Source organism: Diceros bicornis, chromosome 1, assembly GCF_020826845.1.
Source record: "Diceros bicornis minor isolate mBicDic1 chromosome 1, mDicBic1.mat.cur, whole genome shotgun sequence".
Taxonomy (NCBI): domain Eukaryota; kingdom Metazoa; phylum Chordata; class Mammalia; order Perissodactyla; family Rhinocerotidae; genus Diceros; species Diceros bicornis.
In genome coordinates this window covers 40,970,283-40,992,316 of record NC_080740.1, presented here as the reverse complement: position 1 = coordinate 40,992,316, position 22,034 = coordinate 40,970,283, and the positions used below count along the sequence as shown (strand labels likewise).

The 22,034-nt window shown below is 36.0% G+C and overlaps 1 protein-coding gene across 1 annotated transcript in view; it reads right to left on the bottom strand.

The window, feature by feature from the left end:
- HSD17B4 (hydroxysteroid 17-beta dehydrogenase 4) overlaps positions 1-22,034 on the bottom strand; it is a 91,047-nt gene that overhangs the window by 36,322 nt on the left and 32,691 nt on the right. The window contains exons 9-16 of the mRNA XM_058539153.1: positions 20,235-20,326; positions 17,640-17,664; positions 15,880-16,008; positions 13,458-13,561; positions 11,780-12,013; positions 9,180-9,231; positions 3,026-3,097; positions 740-843 (exon numbers count right to left, since the gene is read on the bottom strand). Of these exons, the coding sequence (XP_058395136.1) occupies positions 740-843; positions 3,026-3,097; positions 9,180-9,231; positions 11,780-12,013; positions 13,458-13,561; positions 15,880-16,008; positions 17,640-17,664; positions 20,235-20,326 (812 nt within the window). The remainder of the gene's footprint in view (positions 1-739; positions 844-3,025; positions 3,098-9,179; positions 9,232-11,779; positions 12,014-13,457; positions 13,562-15,879; positions 16,009-17,639; positions 17,665-20,234; positions 20,327-22,034) is intronic.

Here is a 22,034-nt window from a genome sequence, read left to right as displayed (position 1 = left end):
CAAAGGCCAGGTTTAATTAGTGTAAAATCCAAGTTATAAAATAATTTTAGGAAAAATATGTTTTTAGATACAATTTGAGAGCTAAAGAGTAACTAGAATTGTTTTACACACGAGAAATGCTTAAGTCATTTAATGAATGAAGATTTTAATTTATACCAGGATCACTTGTATGTGTTAGGTTTTTCTAAAGACTTTTGGGTGCTGCAAAGTTTGTATAAGAAAGTAAAAATATTCCCATAATTATCTCAGATATATTATACTTATCTCTGCCAGACTTTTTCATATATAACATATGTTACATATTAAAACATACAAACATTGGGGCCAGCCCAGTGGCGCAAGTGGTTAAGTGCGCGCGCTCTGCTGCGGTGGCCCAGGGTTCGCAGGTTCGGATCCCAGGCGCACACCGACGTACCGCTTGGCAAGCCATGCTGTGGTGGCGTCCCATATAAAGTGGAGGAAGATGGGCACAGATGTTAGCCCAGGGCCGGTCTTCCTCAGCAAAAAAAGAGGAGGATTGGCAGATGTTAGCACAGGGCTGATCTTCCTCACAAAAAAAAAAAAAAAACATACAAACATTAACAGCACTTCAAATCCAAGGAACATATTCTGATTCAAAAAAGTGTGGATTACTGAGGCTCTACTCTACGAAATTATACATATGGTAATATGCTGAATTCAAAATATAGACAAGAACTCTTAACTACACATATATTTTGCTTATAAAGGGATAGCCTACCTTGATTTTGTCTGACGTTCGTTTTCCACCAAAGCCTCCAGAGCCAACAAGGAAGAGAGCGAACTGATTATAACATACAAGTTCCTTTCCAGAATAAGAATAGACTGAAAAATAAATGAAAGAAAAAATAAAAAAGTTATTACCAAAGACATAACTAGTTAACCAAGATGAACAATTCCTTTAAAGTTTCGAAAACAAAATCCAATTACTAAAAGGTTTTGTAATTTAAAGACACCCACATTTGGGTTACAAAGCATTCATTTTAATTCATTCACTACCAGTCTCTGGGAGGCAGAGAGAAGATCTTCACAAATCCTTTCTTGACTATGAAACAGCAGTTTCCCTCACCTCTTCTTAACCCTCCCCAAGCACCTTTCCTATTTCAATTCTCTTCACCGCAAATACTTCAAACAATCCCACTATGAAGTGCAGGTAACCACACTCTCAAACTTGCAAACATTCTGCCAGAGCCCTCAAAAGAACCTGGAATGTAAAAAAGGAAATAAGTGATAACAAAGATATAAGCTTCAGGAGGGCAGGATCATGACTGTTTTGCTCACCACCATATTTCTAGCAATTAGACTAGTACCTGGGACAGAAAAGACACCTAATACATATTTATTAAATTAATTAATGAATAAATGACACAAGTGAGCAAGTCAGTTAAGCAAGCAAGCAATGAATGAAAGTAAGCAGCTGTCCCTCTTTTTACTAATTTCCTAGTGAGACTTTGAGTACTATCTGTATCTCCAGCTCTAGAAAATTGGGAAGACGATTTTGAACTGCATACTAAGGAAAAATATAATTATAACAAAAAATAAGGAAAGTCATGGCAATTTGTATTTAAAATAAGATTTTTATCTTTATTACACAGGAAATTGGATAGATAATTCCATCTATACTTTACAAATTCTAATCCATTATTACCCATTACCAAGCTATAGTTGAATAAATGGAGTAGCTTAAAAGAGAATAGTAAAAATTGAAGCTAAGGTTACTGCAGAACTTTCATTTTGAGGTATGTTACACTTGGTAGAATGGTGAGAAGACTAAAAGAAACTGGGAGAATTGCAGCCACGTGTTGGCTGACATCTGGAATGACAAGAAAATATGAAAATCTAAAAAAGAAGAGGGAGAAAGAAGAAGACGAGGAAGAGGAAAAGGAGAGGGAAGAGACATATGATGAAATACTATAAGTTAACAAAACAATGTAGTAGAAGAATATTTAAGAGCTTCAAAAATGCTCTCAACACATTATTAAGTAAAAACAAGGCCGTTCCAAAACAGCATATACAGTATGCTACATATTTAGAACAAAATGATAAAGCCCATATTCCAAATATCAGACAATATCAATTATTTCCCCTATTCTTTATTTTCAAAATTTCTGACAATAAATACCTATTTCTTCTGTTCTTAAACTTTAAAATACTTTTTTTTTGCAGGGAAAGATTTGCCCTGAACTAACATCTGTTGCCAATCTTCCTCTTTTTTTTTTCCGCCCCAAAGCCCCAGTGCATGGTTGTATATCCTAGTTATAAGTCCTTTTAGTTCTTCTATGTGAGCCAATTCCACAGCATGGCACAACCCGGTGTGGTTCCATGACCGGGAAGTGAACCCAGGCCGCCAAAGCAGTGAGAGCACCGAAGTTTAACCACTAGACCATCAGGCCTGGCTCTAAAATAAATAAATTTTACGCAATGTATCTTTAGCTTATGTTTACTCACTAGTATTTCAACATTTATTAAACTACTATAATCTTTTTTTCTACTGCAAATAAAATGTGGCTATGGTGTTTTAAACCACATTATGAATTCAATAGGCTTGAATGCACAGGTTAGGAACCTACCATTCATAAGAATGAATCAGGGGTCAAATATACTCCAAGTTCCAAAGAGCTAACATAAAAAAGAATACCTAGAATATAGCCTAATTAGCAGTTGAGCGCTGTCTCTGTATTCCTTCCTGCCAAAAACATACTCAAGCAAGCATAATTCTCCTCTGTGTTTTCTACACCAGCCACATTTCTCACCTCTGTGCTTTGGTTATGTTGTCTCAAATGCCCTGAAATGCCCCACTGTCCCCATCCCTACCCCAATCTACTCCTTCTCCCTTTCCTCCCTTACTTTCTAAAAGAGCATATAAATTTTTAGAATGCTTATCTTGCTTTCTCACAAATTGGAAGATAAATACAAACTTACTAATCAACTTCCATGGTGAAGTATTATGTTACATACAAAGCCTATCAATCTAACAATATTATTATAAGAAGTGCAAATGAGTTACCATCCAAAAGAATTAGTAAACCGGATCCTTTATCTAGGACATCAGCAACAACTGCTTCACATTTTAATTCTCCTAAAATGAAAAGTAAAATAAATAAATAAATAAATAAATAAATTGTTTTAAAGACCATAAGTTATTATATTAATACATGAGAAAATTTAACATAATTTCCACTATAAGTTCAGCAAAACTAAAAAATTATGGTTTGAAATAAATTTCAACATGTTGAATTAAAAGCAATCAGAATACCTGAGTTGCTAAATTTGAAACATCAATAATTCTGATAAATTAGGTTTTAAAAAATAATTTTCAATCATTCAACAAACATTTGTTAAGCATACAACCAATACCATTTACCCCATTCCTTCTCAAATCTCTACTCTACTCGCTTCAATGAGACCTTGTTTCTTTCCAATCACTCTGTTCTTTTACGGACTCTTCTTTCCATCATTTTACTGTTGATGGCTTGATGGATTATCATTGTCTGAAGGTGAACTTATCTTCTTTTGCTCAAACCTGCTTTTCTCTTTTGTTCCCTATATGAATGAATGATCCACCCAGCTGCCCAAGCCAAAACTTGAGTATCACCCCAGACTCATAAAACAGAGTCTAAGTATGTGGCAAGACTTGAGTATGCAAAGATTGAAAGAAGCTAAATTAGACTAAAAGCTTTTGACTTCATCCTGAAGTCTATGGCTAGCCATCGGGCATTTTTAATAGGGAAGTAACAAACATTTGCATTCTGGAATAACATTCTGGCTGCAGTGAGGTAAACAGACCTGAGCGGAGCAAGAATGGTGGCAGAGAGAATACTTAGAAAGTGAGAGATGATGGTGGCCTAAACAAAGAAGTGGAAGTGGAGGTGGACAAAAATAGATGGATTCTAGACATACTGAAGGGAGAGAATCAGAGAACTTGGTAACCATCTGGACGTGAAAGATGGTAAAAGAGAAGTCAAGGAGGATAGCCAGACTTCTGTCACTTTCATCTCCTAAGTATCTCTCTGATCCACCCACTTCTCTCCATCTCTTCACCACCACCTTAGTCCAAGCTACCATCATTTCATTTGAACGGTATACCACAACAGACTTTTAACTAGCTACGGCACATCCACTCTGACCAACTTTAAAACATGCTCCATTTTATGTCCCAGGTGACTTTTTCCCCAAGTCAAATCTGACAACGTAACTAACTGCTCTTCCCCACACCACCACCACTTCCCAAGGCTCTTGGGATAAACATACAACTCCCTAATGTGATACTATTCCCTGCCACCACTACCAGGCTCCCCAGCCACCCTGGCCTTCCTTTGCTCCTCGTTAGTCATGCTTCTCCTTATCTCAAGGGACTTTACACTGCCCACTGGCTCTGTCTGCAATGCTCTTTCTTTCCTTCTTTACCTAACTTCTTACCTAGGTGAAATCTTTCTTTCAAATCTTTCCTCCTGTTAATTCCTCTGAGAACACTTTCATTACCAACCTGATTATGTCAAATCCTTCTATTTTAAGTTCTAACGGTAGCATGTACATTTCATCTGTAATGCTTACACACGTAATTGCAATTGTACATTATTTGTGTGGTTATTTGATTATTGGCTGTCCTCCCCACCAACTAGGTTATATGCTCCATGAGGGTAGTCTAGACTTGTTTCTGTTCTCCATTTCTTCACAGCCCTAGCAGAATGCCCAGAACTTAGCAAGCAATCAATAAATAATTGACAAAATGGTGACGATTTCCCTAGATGATCAACTCCACATCCAATCAAACCACAGGCCTACTCCCTACATACTTCTACAATTCCTACACTTGTATCCATCCTCATGCCCATAATCCTATCCAATCAACTACGGCCTCTAACCTAGACTATTACAACAGTCTCCTACAAAATTTCTTTCCCTCTACCTCATTCCCTTATAGTACAAGGGTTACAAAGAGGAGCCAGAGTTGATGTTTTCTAAAATCCACATTTGATCACATAATTCTCTCCTGTTTACAGTCCTTACGTGGCTACCTACTGCCTTTAAAATAAAACGCAAACTTCTTCACCTGACTTTCAAGGCTTTTCAAATACCATTTTTACCTCTCTACTCTACTCTCCTATATTGCTTCCTTCCCCAACTTACCTTTAAGGAAGCTTGAACTATTTTCAGTTTCCCTAGCAGCCAATGTTCTTCCTTACTTCCAAACTTTTGCATATAGTGTTTCCTTTGCCTGAAATATTTTTCAATCTCTTCCTAACATGGTTAATTCCTAATTTCAGATCTCAGTTTAGATTTCATTTCTACCATGAAGCCTTCCTCAACCCCTCAAGTTTAGTTCCAGGTTAGAGACCTTCCTATGTGCTCCTGCACCAAACTTGTATTTCTCCCATTATAACGTATTACACAATGTTTATCATTGCCTATTGTCTCTATTCATCATTAGACAGACTCTAAGCTCTGCATAAATAAAGATAATGTCTTTTTTTGGTTATATTACAAACCCTTAGCAGAACGCCCAGCACACAATAGGTATTTAATAAATATTCAAGGAGTGAATAACTACAGACAACTGTTTTCTTGCTATGCTTTTTTATAATTTCCAAATTTTCTATAATGAGTACATCTTATTTTATAATTTTATAAAAATCTACTTAAATATCAGTAGTTAAGGAGAAAAGGTTAAATGTACCTTAACAATCAAAACTACAGCTCCATCAGCTAATTTTCGACAAAGGTGCTAAGAACATGCAATGGAGAAAGGAAAGTCTCTTCAATAAATGGTGTTGGGAAAACTGGACAGCCACATGCAAAAGAATGAAAGTGGACCATGTGCTATCGCCATTCACAAAAATTAACTCAAAATGGATCAAAGACCTGAAGGTGAGACCTGAAACTATAAAACTCATAGAAGAAAATATAGGCAACACACTATTTGACATTGGGTTTAAAGGAATCTTTTCGGATGACATGCCTACCCAGACTAGGGAAACTAAAGAAAAAATAAACAAGTGGGACTTTATCAGACTAAAGAGCTTTTATAAGACAAATGAAACCAGAATCAAGATGAACAAACAACCAACCAGCTGGGAGAGAATATTTGCAAAACATACATCTGACAAGGGGTTGATCTCCATAATATATAAAGAACTCACACAACTGAACAACAAAAAAACAAACAACCCGATCAAAAAATGGGCAGAGGAAATGAACAGACACTTCTCCAAGGAAGATATACAGATGGCCAATAGGCACATGAAAAGATGCTCAACATCACTAATCATCAGGGAAATGCAAATCAAAACAACACTAAGATACCACCTCACACCCGTTAGAATGGCTATAATCACCAAGACAAAAAACAACAAATGTTGGAGAGGATGTGGAGAAACAGGAACCCTCATACACAGCTGGTGGGAATGCAAATTGGTGCAGCCTCTATGGAAAACGGTATGGAGATTCCTCAAAGAATTAAAAATAGAGATGCCCTATGATCCAGCCATCCCACTACTGGGAATCTATCCAACGCACCTGAAATCGACAATCCAAAGAGGCTTATGCACCCCTATGTTCATTGCAGCATTATTCACCATAGCCAAGAAGTGGAAGCAACCTAAGTGTCCCTCGACTGACGATTGGATTAAGAAAATGTGGTATATATATACAATGGAATACTACTCAGCCATAAAAAAAGACAAAATCGTCCCATTTGCAACAACATGGATGGGCCTGGAGCGTATTATGTTAAGTGAAATAAGCCAGAAAGAGAAAGACAAACACTGTATGATCTCACTCATATGTGGAATATAAACCAACACATGGACAGAGAAAACTGGACTGTGGTTACCCGGGAAGTGGGGGTGGGGGGTGGGCACAAGGGGTGAAGGGAGTCATATATGGGGTGATGGACAAACAAAAATGTACAACCCAAAATTTCACAATGTTAGAAACCATTAAAACATCAATAAAAAACGGGGCCGGCCTGGTGGCGCAAGCAGTTAAGTGCGCGCGCTCCGCTGCGGAGGCCCGGGGTTCGCTGGTTCGGATCCCGGCCGTGCACCCACGCACTGCTTGGTAAGCCATGCTGTGGCGGCGTCCCATATAAAGTGGAGGAAGATGGGCACCGATGTTAGCCCAGAGCCGTCTTCCTCAGCGGAAAAAAAAAAAAAAAAAAAGAGAAAGATTGGCGGATGTTAGCTCAGGGCTGATCTCCTCACAAAAAAAAAAAAAAAAAAAAAAAACTACAGCTCCATGAGGTTCTCTTTTGGGAATTTGGCATAATAATTACATTTGCATAACGCTTAACTGTTCAAAAGCATATTTACATATACTAATACTTGATGGTCACATATTTCCTGTAAGAGAATCAGGCTGGTAACATTATCGATCTCACTTTTCAGATGAAATAAAGTATTGTTTTGCCCTAATAATAGCAATTATCTTGAGAAAGAAGTGATTCTAATTAAGAAAGACATCAAGTAGAAACATAATAAAGATCAAACTTTTGAACCCAGAAAATCTACAGACCAGCATATACTGGATTAGAACATGTTCTAGTTCATGATGGAAAATAAAGTGTTGCTGTTAGGTTTCTTGCACTCCATCTAAGGCTTATTTTTTTTACCACAAGGAGGTAAGTCAGCCTATGATGGTACTGCTGTAGCTAACAAATGAGCCATTAAGAGATACAGAGATGCTGACATTAGTCTTCTGATGCTTGAGGTCCTAGGTATTGTCAATTGATGAGTTTTGATAGAAAGTTTATAAATAGTAGTCATAATTTGGTTTTCTGCAGTTTAAAGAGGTTCCAAACCATAAGTATCTCGAATTTTGAATATTCATATTTACTAGAGAGTAAACTTTAAAACTACTTAAAGAAAATGCACAGAAACTACCAAAGAAAAATAACTCATGAAAAACATAACTTTAGAGATTAAGGAGATACAAGAAATTATGCATTTTTCACATTTTCCTATTCATATCACTTTTCAGTTATAATCATTTTTGAGTATATGTCTGATCTCTCTCTTCATATTTAAAATCCCTAAAGGCAGAAACCTATCTCACAACACTTCTACTTCCCTTATAACAATGGTTCCCAAATGAACCCTTGTTAGGCTGGTTGCATACAAAACAAGAGGGAGCTTCCCAGCTTCCACCACTGCCACCAGCGCCACCACCACACCATATACACACGACACATGCATGCACACAAAATCTCCAGGGTTGGGATCCAGAATCCATACTTTATTGAAAATAACAGGTAATACAATATAATGTAATAACAGGCAATTTCAATATGCAGCCAGGTTAGAAAATTATCTAAAACTGAATATTGTGCCTTGCACGTGACAGGTACCCAGTGGATATGTGATGAATGTACAGTCACCACACACTGTGCACGGCCTCAGATAAAAAGAGCTGTATGCAAACTTACGCTGTACCACTAACATTGAAATAAAGCTATTCAGCCTTAAGCAATAAGAATCTCATAAATGTTTTAGTAAAATAAAAAGATATAGGAAAAAAATAAAGTAGGATTCTAGCTTCTTGCTGACCTCTATATTATATGGTCAGTATATAATTACACAATATTCTGACATCAGAGTAGTGAAACAAAACAAATGTATCAAATTATAGTGAAAGAATAAAAAGAGAAGCTTTACTGAACAAGTAAAATATTACTGAGGAAAATAAAACTGATTATTAAGGCAGACTTGGTTTTATTTACTTTAAAACAAAATGGGAAAAAAGTTAATTACAAGAAATTCTATATCTTTTAACTTTGTCTGCTTTATGAAAATCAGTACCAACATAAATACCTGAGAAAAGAAGAATCATATTCGCAAGAATCATAACTGATTATACACAATCACCAAGTTTAGAACACACACACACAAAATGCTCCTTTTAGTTGTTAATAACACATACATCAATAGAGATAAATTGTTAGCATTCTGAAGCAATTTATTAAATAAGACTATTAAAGGACAAAGTTTAAGGTAACCAAAACAGGTAACACCAATCTACTCTAATGGCTGACATGCACATAAATAACTTGTGATGTGGTTTATTTCGGTCACTCTATGCCAGCTTAACACAATGACACAGTTTGGAAGGTTAGTCAGAGAATGAAATTATACTATGATTACAGGATTGGTGTATGAAGAACTCACCTGTTCTGGGAAGTGGTTTATATAACTCCAAATATTGCTCTCCATGAAGAACCTAAGTTAAGGTAAGCAAAATTTTATCAGCTGACTTTCTTTTTCCACAGGTTCTACCTGTGGATACTGCTAATCAGAAGTGACACTTCACTGTCTACATGCTCACATCACTATGTCTCCCAAATTATCTGCCTTGGTTTGTCTTCTACTTCTTAATCATCTGATTCAGAAACAATCTGTCCCCCAATCTAAAGACTGTCAGCTCTTTGGGAGCAGAGAATATAGCTTACATTTGTGTTCTTCTTTGACATTCATAAATCCTTGTTGACTGATAATTATGGATTATTTGCCAATGGAGACACTAAACTAGGCTACATTTCTAGTGCTTATCACTGTGCCTTGAACATACTGGGTACCCAATCATTATATATTGAATAAAAACAAACAAATTGACCAGTGCTAGTAAAGTAATTGCAGGTCACACATACCAAATACAAACGACTCAACTAAAATACAAAGATAAACCTTACAACCACGTTCAAAGCAAAAGCCCTATCAATGTCAACATTTCCTTCATATAATATCTCATAGATTACCTACAAAGAGTAGATACTAAGGACACTGTGTAACTTCATAGCCACTTAACCTCAATGTAGCGAAGCAAGAACATACAAATGTATGTAGGAAAAGAATAGAACAGGAAAAACAAAACCACCTGACCCACATATCCAAATGAGCACACTCCACTGCTGTGGGACAGCTTAATTCCCAGTCTTCCTCAGAACCCAGAGGGAAAAAAAGGGGGGTAGGGAGGGGCAGTGATGGGAGAACAAATGAAGGAGTGCCTCACTGTGTCATACGGCCTGGAAACTCAAGGTTGGGAAGACCGGCGTTCAAATTCTAAGACGGCTATCATTCCCAGCCATGGATTTGGAACACTATTTATGATTTCCAACTCCTTCCAACTCTGAGGGAGAACTTGAAAACATTTACTTTGTTTGCACTTACATTATCCAAACAAGAACTGTTTGCAGCAAATACCACGGGGGAGTGACTAAAACAACAAACTGCTTGGCACATGTTTCTCGCCTCCCTCCCAACTTCATCAAATACTCTAATAAAATAAGTTCTCACAGATTCAGAGCAGCAATGGGCTAATCAATCCTCCAGTGAATGGGTTCTCCAATCAACCAAAGTTGCAGAAATCAGCTCATAGCTCTATGATTTAACAATTATCACTGGGCTCATAATCCAAAACTTACTTGAGGAAATAAAATATACACCACCTCAAAAGCTTTCTCATAGTTTTCACTCCTGCCTTCTTGAAACAATTTATTCACTTTGCTTCTCAAATACTACAATCTCCTGATATTCCTCATACCTCACCAGCCATTCCTTCTCAGTCTTTCTTGCTAATTCCTTCTCTTCAACCTCTAAACACCGCAGGGCCCCTAAACTCAGGCTCTTCTCTACTCACACTCACATATTACGTGATTTCATCAAGTCTCATGTCTTTAAATATCCCTTCCATGCTCAGAACCCCAGTTGGACCTCTCCCCCAAACTCTAGGTTCATATATTCAACTGCCCACTTTATATCTCCATTGGAATGTGCAATAGGCATCTGAAACCAATTCCTGATCATTCCCACCTTAAATGTATACATACCTAAATAGTATTTATCCATTTTATTATACCTAAGTATTTATACTTAAATAGTATATATCTATTTTATTATATATAGTATTATGTCATATGTAACCGTTATACATATTAAATATATTGCATATAATTATAAATAATACATATATGCACATACATATCATCCTAGTTGTCCAGACCAAAAACCTTCATCCTCAATTCCTCTTTCTTTCTCCTCATATCCAGCCTTTTGCTGGAATTACTCCAATGGACTCCTAACTGGCTTCCCTGCTTCCATACTTGGCTCCCATATAATCTATTCTCTACACAGTAGCAAAAATGAGCCTATGAGTGAACACAGCCAGATCATATCACACCTCAGCTCAAAGCACTACAAATGGCCTCCTGTGTTAATCAGAGTATAAGCTGAAATCCTTACAACTACAAGGCACTCTTCTCCTACCACTGCCTCCTTGCTCACATTACAGCTATTGTGGCCTTCTTGCTGTTCCAAAAACAAGCCAAGTATGTATCTGGCTCAGGGCCTTTTATACTTTTTCTCTCTGCCTCAAATACCCTTCCTCCAGCTAATTACCTGGCTTGCTTCTTCACCAATATCATCAGGTAAGGATTATAATATCCATTTTATAGACAAGGAAACTGGAGCTTAGAGAAGTTATTTACCCTTGGTCAAACAGCAAGTAAGTGGTAGAGAGGGAATTAATAACGCTATGCTAGGGTTATAGGACTGTACGTAATTGTTGTTTTCTTCTTTTTGCTTGTCCTTTCAACTCTCTTCTCTTACTCTTAAAAAGAAAAATCAAAAGATATGCTAAATCTTTATTCTTGAATCAACCACTAAAAACTATTTTATTAATACACACACACACACACATATAAAGGATGTGACATTTCTTATATTTAAAGAAACAGAAGAAAAGTAAAATAAAGGTTGCTTATTATGCATACCTTTGCAAAGTTGACTGAAAGCCCAGGAACCTCTGCTAATCCTCCCATTATAGATTTCTGAGCTATAATAACTCCAAAGGTAGGCAAACAGGAGAAATCAGGACTTCCTTCATAAATAAATTTCATATCTTTTGGTTCCTTGATTGATGCTCCCACTCCAAGGGCATACATAATAGCTTCCAGTTCCGTGTAAGCAGAAGAAAATGGAGGAAATTCATGGCCAATAGCTCCAGCCTATGGGACAGTTGTAGAAAACAATTTTTTCCCTGATATCTTTGTCAAATCTTTAAAATTTTAACTTTTCAAAACTATCGACTGCTTATATACCTAGTTTTGTTTTTGAAAAGATGTGACTAGAGCGTTGTTTAAGTGAATCTGATGGAGTATCATAATAGTTTCATTATATTTGATTTTTTTTAATAGAAACCAATTAGATAATGTGTGGAAAAGGACTTCATTTACATATAAGTACTTTTTTATCGCTTGCTTCTTGCTAATAGATAGTATGTCTCATTTTCAACTTTCCTGTCTCTGACGGTGGAAAGCCCTATTAATTCACTAAATATTAGCTACTCAAAAACACAAAAAATAATGAATTTGTTATAAATAGGAAGAGTGCATTGCCATATAAAATCTATTGTATAAAATTTACTGTAACAGATGAGCAAAATACTGCTTAATGCTTGTAAATTAGACTGCCTCATAATGGTTTTAGTTCAAGTGAGCTTCTACCTGAAGTTCCTTCCCAGGAATGCCCTTTATTTAACTGGATATTGTATTTTTCTATTTAGTGATGATATGCCTAGCATATGTGGGAAGCATACATTAGGTTATAAAAAAACGATGTCCAATTTTCAATCACCTTCATTCTAAAGCAGGAGTTGGCAAACAATGGCTGAGAGCTAAGAAGGGTTTTTACATTTTTAAATAGTTAAAAAAAAAGAAAAACAGGAAGGATATGTGACAGAAACAATATGTCGTCCTTAAAGCCTAAAATATTTACTATCTGGCCCTTTCCTGAAAGTTTGCCAATCCCTATTCTAAAGTAAAAATCACATTTTTAAACTGATCATGTTCTCAAGGTTAAAATTAGATTGTTAATTTTCCCACTATGTCTGCCCTGAGTCACAAAACACCAGAATCGAATGTGTCAAATGATTTATTTCTTACTATATATGTACCACAATTTTTCTTAAAAAAAAGATAAGTACAGGAGACAGTATCAGCAAACTTCACATGAGTTATAACCACAATTCTATTAGAATTTGACACAATGGGAGGCTTTTTACTTACAGCCATGCTGAAATAGTCCCAAAATACAATCTATCAATGATTTCCCTTAAAAAAAATGACTCAGAAGAGGCACTAAAATACATAGTTTTTTATAAAATGTTAGTGACTAAAGTAGGATTATCAATGATACTCCAAAAAAGACACTTGTCTAATTATACTGAAGAAGAGAAAAAGTTACATTTCATATTTTAGCCTTGTGTTCAAATTTCTAAATATTTAGTATATATTTTATGAAAAGTTTTATAGTCACATCTTTCCTATTTAATAAATTAATAGCTTGGAAAATAATTTTTGTATGAAAGAAAAGAGAGAAGAAAAAAAGAAAAGAAAAAAAATGAAACAATCTCCAGAGAAGGCGCAGCTTTAGGCTTTTTCCCCCACTTACAAATCCTGATGTGGTTGTTGATGCCGCATGACTGGTATGATTTGTCGAAACTCCTCCACTGGAATCTATTTTACTTAGAACTTCAATTATATTGCCAGTTGATTCTAAAAATAAGAATAATGCTTTTGTTAAAGATGTGACTAAGAAAAGCTACAATGTGTTAGATAATTATTTCTATAACATTCAGCAGGCCTGCTGCAGAACCTTCACCGGCACTCATGAACTGAATGTATGACGTCAGGCTATTACAGGAAAAAATTATGAAAGACTTTGAAATAGACCAAAAGTAACTGGGTGTTTTCAATGGAAAACAAGGCATTGTCCAACGTACTCTTCCCAGGGTATGACTCTAAGGAGGCTCTGAGCTTTGCAATGTCTTTGAGGGATTTTCCAACTCTGCAAAGTGGGTCCTCGTCCACAGACATGCAATTTCTACCTGGTGGAGGGACAACTGATTTCCCTTCTCTCCCCACCATCACCCTCCTCTGGGATAGAACAATGTCAAGATTACCCCCCAGGTTTCTGTACAAGTAATAGCTCTGAAGATAGTACTAAAAATTTTTCCAGAGAAAACCATCATTATGACGAGTGACTTCAGACAGAGTTCGGAAGCTGCGTTCTGGGGTCTAAAAGATTAATAAAGGATACTCACGGAGCAGCCACACATGCCATAAAAGTCCGAAGGCTCTGGGACCTTTCTAACAAACCTCAGAGATATGGGCCTCCTTCTAAGCTCAGACAAAAACTAGAACCAAACTAGAGAATGTGAGACGACCAGAGATATCTGCCATTCCTGGTGACACCAGTAGAGAGGCTTCTTGCCTACTAATCCTCCCCTCACCACCCCATTCAGACCACTGCCCAGAGGGGAGGCTATTTAACTGAAGTCACCTTGGTCCAGGCTGAAAGCACTGCACTCAGAGATAGACACCTGAGTTAACTCCTGGCTAAACACTGAGAAAGCTTGAGCCAGTTACTTAGTTTTGCTGGGATTTAGTTCTGTCATCCATAAAATGAGAAGACTGGAATAGGTGCTTGGGAAAGTCTCAATTCTGCAGAAAATGTGAGATTACTTTTCTAACTGTACTTCAAATACTATTGGTATCTTTTCATTTATAATTACATAATTCATTTAGTTAGCTTTTTCTTTATATTAGTCTAATACTTTTAAGGCAATATAGTGGAACTTGAACATCAAAGGAAAGTTTTTAATATATTTCTTTGTTTTTCCTTTCACTCATTTTCATTGATAGGTGACTGTTATTCATAGGCTAAATTTATCTCAAATATCAAACTAGAGAATACAGAAAATGCTACCATTAATGACATAACATTCATGTTATTATCTTATTGAGAAAAAGCATAATGAAAATTTCAGTGAGTGTACCAGCAGGCAGGAAAGTGTCATTAAGAAGAAAAATAAACCAGAATTGTCATTTTTCAGATATATTCTTCATTCAAACATTGAATATAAAATTACTAACAGGAAAAAAAATATTTTCCTATAAAATAACTCTGATTCATGATCTTTCCCAGAAAAGCCCTTTAAATTTCATATACTATATGTATATGTGAGTTATACTAGAAAAAAATAATGTGACTTTTATTGGTGATCTATTCCTGTGACATATCATAGATGATTCAATAATTCAAAGTAACAAGCATTTACTAAATTCTTTCCATGACTTCAGCACTCTAACACCAAAAACAAAAAAAGTATATAAAACATACAGTCTCTGCCTCCAAAGGAACTTACTATGAAGTTAAGAAATCACATACTTATGAAACAAAAGTAGTGGAAAGCAGTTATGATAAGATGCTCCAGTGGTAAGTGTTCAGCTAAGTAGAGAGATCAGTGTAGCCCAGAATATCTGGGGAGGTTTTGCTGAACAGCTGGGGCTTGAGATTTTCTGAAGAATCACTAAGATTAGCAGAGGTGATAAAAGGTGGAAGGGGTATTTTAGAAAGGCAGAGAAACAGTAGCAAAGACAAAATGCTAAAACAAAGGAAAATCTATTCACTAGATAGAAAAGAGCTAAGCCTAAACAAAAAAGGCTTAAATAAACTTTTTGGGAAATAAAGAAACATCAGGTCAGCTAAGAATCATATGGTTAGATAATGGAAGACTTTGAAACCCACCAGATGGAGAGTAGATTCAGCCAGCACAAACGGATAAAGACCTCATACCATCCCCCAACCACACATACACCAGAAAAACAGGATTGTAAAAAAAACGGACAGTGGAAGTGACATACATATCTTAAACTTGAAGAGTTCTAATACCTACTAGAGCAGAAAATGTGCTCTAGATGATTCAAGTGTCTAAGTCACCGCAGTTAAAGTAGACAATTCCCTAAAAAAAGAGAATGCTTTGTTGCCCCTGGTTCCCCAACCAGGACTGAACTGACTTGGGACTCTTTACCTTGAATTGTCTGAGGCTTGCTGGCATTATCAAAGTCACAGATCTTCTTCCAGTTAGCCTTTACTGCCTCAGGAGTCATTGGCTGATTCCTCTGTCTTACAATGGCTCCAAGGGTCCGCTCCCAGCGTACTGGTTATAGAAACAAAACTAAGACACTGAGCACACAGTTGAAGAGGGAGACAGAAAGTAAAATTCATAAGAGCCCCTGGAATTTTTTTCAACTTCAAGAAAAAAGGAATTCAGAAAAAAGATTCTATCTTCTAAAGAGTTTTACTATAACCCTTAAAATGCATTTTTCCTAAAATAACAAACCCATTAGGATAACGTCATTTTTTTTTTAAATATTTGAAGCTAAGGCACAAATTTCTCCCCTATGCCAGACACTACTAAAGATAGAATGAAATGCTGAATCAGAAAAAAATTATAAATAACCCTACCACAAGACTGACTTCATGACCACAGATCACTCAGGGAATAAACCTCAAGATAACAGAATGGAGCTTTGTTAGATGGCAAACTAAGGACTACTGGTGATCACAAGTCAAAGACTGCAGATAACCAAATTAATATATCAGATAGCCCCAAATAATTATCCCTCTTCCCCCTCTCACTTGTCTTCCTTTTCCACAGGAAGTCAACTAGAATGTGCAGATTCACAAAAATCATTATTGCTGCTTAAGTTCCACGAGAATTTTTAACACTGTTTTCTTTTTAAAAAGCCCAAGGAATAAATAACCACTAGTAACCTTTATTTAAACATAATGGTCAGATTTTGATGATTATTAAATTGAATTTTGTCTTGGGGAACGGCAGAAATGCCTGCTTCCCGAGCTTTCCTATTTATAAAGTCCCAGATACAGCTTTTATTGCAACAATAGATCTTCCTTTCTTAAATGGATGTCATAAGACACTTAAAAATGCTTGATTAATATAAGTTACTTTAATAACTGGAGACAACAGTCATTAATGATGAAAATACTGATACTCTACAATATGTTGTAACAATGCCCTCCCATAATGTCAAGCTTTTAAATAATTCAATTAATTTTGATACCAGCAGCCAACTGAAAATCCAAATTGGGATACTGGAATTTTCACAAATTTTTTTAAATGCCATAAAACGAGTATCCAATTTGGTGCTCACAAGGTTTGAGACCTGGGGTAAGAGAAGGTTGAAGCCAAATGAATTTACTACTGAGCTGAAGGGGAATAACTTCCATTGATCAGTTGCAATTTCTGTCCCAGAAAGTTGTTCAACGTAATTCCTGGCTGTCTCCTACTGAGGTCGCATGCTCCAAAGAAGAAAAGAGTCAAGGAAGAGAAAAGGAGAACTTGCCTGCTGTGCCATCTAGGAAAGGGCTCTTTCCATCTTTTCAAAAACAGCCCTTCCTCCCACTCACTTCTCTGCTGAAACAGCAAGAACAAGCATGTGGGATGCCAGAGACACAGGAGGACAAACATCAATATAAAGAGAGACCGCTGTCTGAAGGAATAGCAGTTCTGAACAAGACAGGACAAGTCCTGAAGAAGGACAGCCAACAGGAAGAAAATTGAAGAGATTCTTGAAAATGCCACAGGCCTGCAGGACAACTGCCATGTTTTATTATACCTGTTGGCATGACAATGTTTGAGTTTGAACAGGTGTGCACTAGACCCAACGGTTAGGCATTTGAGAAGATCTTTACCCAGCTCTATTTGGATATGCAGATTTAAAGATACGCAAATAATGTATGGCAAACCAAAAACTGAAAGAGACTTACATTTTCCAATCCATCCCGCTCCGACCTACCAAAAAGAAGGGAAAAAAGTTATACCATCTAATGTGAAATCACTGACAGGATTTTTAAAATTAAAAAAACAGGCAGCTATCTTACTAAGAGTATCAGAATGCTAGATGACAATGGATGAAAATAATACAGCTCTACAGAAGTCCACTGGCCCCCAGGACTTTGCACTGTTCGCGTTATCAAGAGTAGAAATATAAAGTAGCACAACGTAGTAGAAAGGCATGACTCTGATGTCAGAAACCAAGGTTTGATACCAGTTCTTCTAGTGACTAGCTATGTGACCCTGGTCAAATTATTTGACTTCCCTAAATCCAAATTTCCCCTTATGTAAAATAAGGATAATAATACACTCTTCATGAAGTAAACCATGAAGATTAAACAATATAAATAGTAAAACTGCCCAGCACATCAGAGGTTCGAAATACATGGCCCTCTAGAAAGACCTAGTGAATAAAAAAATAAAAAGCAAAGAAAAATAAAACCAGGATTTGACTTAATAAGCTACACACAGCCATTTTAACAAAGCATCTTTATATAGCAATAAGGCAAATGAGCAAATATATTAACTGCCATGCAGAAAGATAAATTTTTTTCTAGAGGTCATTCAAGGAAATCCTCAGAAGAAAATATCAGATATAAAGAAATGTCTGATGTTTGTCATATCTTCAAACACCACAACTACAATGTGCCAGAACCTATCACAAGCATTCCACGTGCATATGACGAAGAATGTTATCAGTAGACAGCACACCTCTTAGTGCTCAAGGGTGAGTTTTAATGACTTTTTGCCTTATACTAATATGTCTGCACCTTTTATAACAGACCAATCAGCCTTGATGCTCTCAGAGTAGATAAACCAGCAGTGGTTTTGATAACAGGCGAGAGAGATATCCTCTTTCATCCTATTTTGGGAGTGAAGCAACAAGTTGCAAGCTCTTCTCAGGTGCTAGAAAAAAACAGCTCCACTGACCCGAAGAATCTATATCTGCCACACTAGATATCTCTCAGAACTTCGCAAAGTGGCAACTTACTTTCGAGCTTTAAGTCTGGATATTACACACATCTCTTACTATGTTGTATCAATCACGCATACCAAATGTTCCTCACTAAAAGTGTTCACAATATAGTAAAAGAAAACAACAACATATAAAACCTCATCTACAGCATGATCCTAATTGTCTGTGTATGTTTGGATGTATGTATAAAATGCATTTCTAAAAAAGGACTATTTGTGCAAAATGCACATCTAAAAAAAAATCAATAAAAATATTAATTGAGGGTGACTTTTATTTTCTTGTATATAGTTTCCTGTACATTTGAAGTTTTCTAGAAAAAGCATATATTATTTTTGTTCAAAGAATTAATAATAAATGTAATTATAAAAGATAAAAAGTTTAAAAAATTCCTTAATGAGATAAAAACAGGCAGGCCAAATTCTGACTTCCAGATGGCTTGATATTATTAAATTCTCCTCTTCTGTAAAGTTAGAGTTATAAAGTTCTTTCCACCTCTAATTTTCCACAACCCACATTCAATGGCTGTGATTAAGAAAGTGGAGGCACATACCTCTACCTAGACATGTGCAGACTGTTTTTTCTTTACTTATCAGCTTTTTATTCAAATGAATCAGTCTAACATATCATTCACTTCAAACTGAGTCAAGTTATTTTGCTATCAAAAAATATTTTTGGATAGTATTCCTCACACGACAGGTCCATTATTACTACAGAGAATCAAATAAAGGTGGGAGGCAAATCTAAAATATAACAGTTCATACTAGAAAAGAAATAAGAGCAAACTCAAATGAGGAATCAAAAATGTATAAACTGACATGAAGAGATCTAAAAGGAATTTGAATATGGAGTGAAAACTGGATCTCACTGGATGGCGGGATTATGTGTGGTTTTAATTTTCACAAGCAACATTTAAAGCTCTGCAACAAGGAAAAATAGAAAAATTTATTTTTAAAGTTAAGATAAATAATAAGTTGTTTACTGATCTATCTATCATGCCCAGACTAAATTCCTGCTATACTGATATAATAGTTAAAATTGAAGGGTGACTGCTATGTACTAGGTCCTATGCTAAGAGTTTAAAAATACGATTTCTAGTTGTTACAACAAAACCCCAAGAAAACTACAGCTCAGGGAGGTTAACTTGTACAATATTCCAGCAAGCCAGCAATTACCAGAACAAGAATTCAAAACCTGGCCTGGCTGACTCTAAACAGTAAGCTCTATCCTTCCACTTTACCACTCAGCTTCTCTAACCAAATGAGACTAAACACAGCAAACCAGCTACATTTTCATTTGATAAGAATATTAGAAATGAAGAACTAAGGAAAAACAGAATTTATGAAGTTGCTATTACGTTCTCAAAAAAGGACACTGGTCAACACTTTTTCCTTAATTGTAACATACACATAATATTAAAACATATACTATTGATGTCAACTGATGTAGATTTTCACAAATGTGAGCAACGGGAAAATACTAATTTTTAAATCTTTTTTTTTATATTTAATTACACAAATATTGCTTTGAGAGAGAGAAGGAAGGTGCAGAATACCTCAAACAAGCCACCATTTTCCTCACAACTCTCATGGCAAAGCCAAAGGACCAGGGGTGCCACGTAATCCGGCCTCAGAGCTTCCACAAGATCTGAAATAAATACAAAAAAAAGTTTATCTAAAAAATCATCTTACTTTCTGAAAATTCCTTATTTATAAAATTATAGGTAATTTAGAGACTTTTTAAATAAATAGGAACAAAATTAGATATACATAATTAGTCTAACATACAAAGCTTTTGGAAGAACTTTTTCTTCCCAATGGAGACATTCCTGAAGCTCTCTCATGCTTCTAACATTGAAGGTATCAGACATACCTTTCCAAAATGGGTACTATACTATTCAGAAGAAAATAAGTTAGAGCTGCCTAGGCAAAGACTGGTCAGCAAAGCTATATATAATACGAGGAACTTAGGACCATTCATTCCCAAAACTATTTTGCTCTCCCAGGTATTTAACCAGAAGCTAGAAAACTACAAAACAGCCTTGACAATTGTAATAGCAGTAAGATAATGACGTGAAATGGACCTTGCAACCATTACTGACGAGCAACAAAGTGTAAGAAATATTTTCCCACTGCATACTTTCTGTGAGCAACTCAACAGAGCAGAAAGGTACTACACGACAAGTATGAAGACCTGGATTTTACTGCTGGCCCTGTCATGTAGGCAACTTAGGACTTTGAGTACATCACTCAACTCCCCTGGACCTGTGTCTTCATCAGTAAGAAGGTAATTAAAATGCTTCCCCTGATTATTGCACCAAGTTGTTCCAAGGCTCAAAGTTGATCCAATTTGTCAATATACCTTAAAATCTTCAAAGAATCAAATAAATGCAAATTTTAATTGTGAAATGACAAAATATAATTTTATATCAATATGCTAAAGTAATGAAGGTGACATTTACAGTCTCTGTAAATTAAAGAGCAGCTCCAAAAACTTTCACTTCATAGCCTCTAAAACCTCTCAAGTATGCAAAAAGTCCAATGGCGCACTGTTCTCCATTCTCTAGTATATGCATGAAGAGAAAACCACAGGTAGACTCCAACTATCTCAAATTACATGATAATACAAATTCTTAACCTATAAACCATTCATCTCAATACAAAACATTTCTCTAATGTCCCTTATACTTCAACTGACAAAATGAATGTTAAAGGATATTTACATAGAAATTCAGATGTCTGAGTTGAAGAACTTTATACTGAATGCAACAATAAACACATCTAGGAAATCCAACTGAGCATCTATTTTCTTAGGTGAGAAAAAAGAAGAAAAGAACATAAGCCATATAGGAATAATACTTCTGCTTGCATCTTATTTCACATATTGTCACTAATAATGTATGTAAATATTCTTGCTTTCCAGTTCTCAAAACACATTCCCAAACTCCTAGATTAGTATCTTATTAAAGTCAATTTTATGACCAAAAAACAAGGCTCAAGAGGGTAAGTGAAATTCATGAGAAGTCTCATAGCTGATAAGATATAAAGTTATATGAAATCAAAAGTAGACCTTAAGATTATTTACTCAATCCAGTTCTTTTCCACAATACTAGACGATAGGATTTCTGGCATTATAGTGAGCAAAGTACTCTGAAGAACCCTTCTGTTGCTAGAAATCAGATTTTTGAAGCATTACTGAGACAGAGAAAGTATCCCTAAACCAAAAAGAAATAGGGAAAAGAGTCCTTAGCTCTGCACTGCAGGGAAGGCAGGGTTTCCCTGAAAACATACACCAATAATAACACTAATATGTTGGACACTCAGAGGTAGGCCACATCAAGATGGTGTCCTGAGGC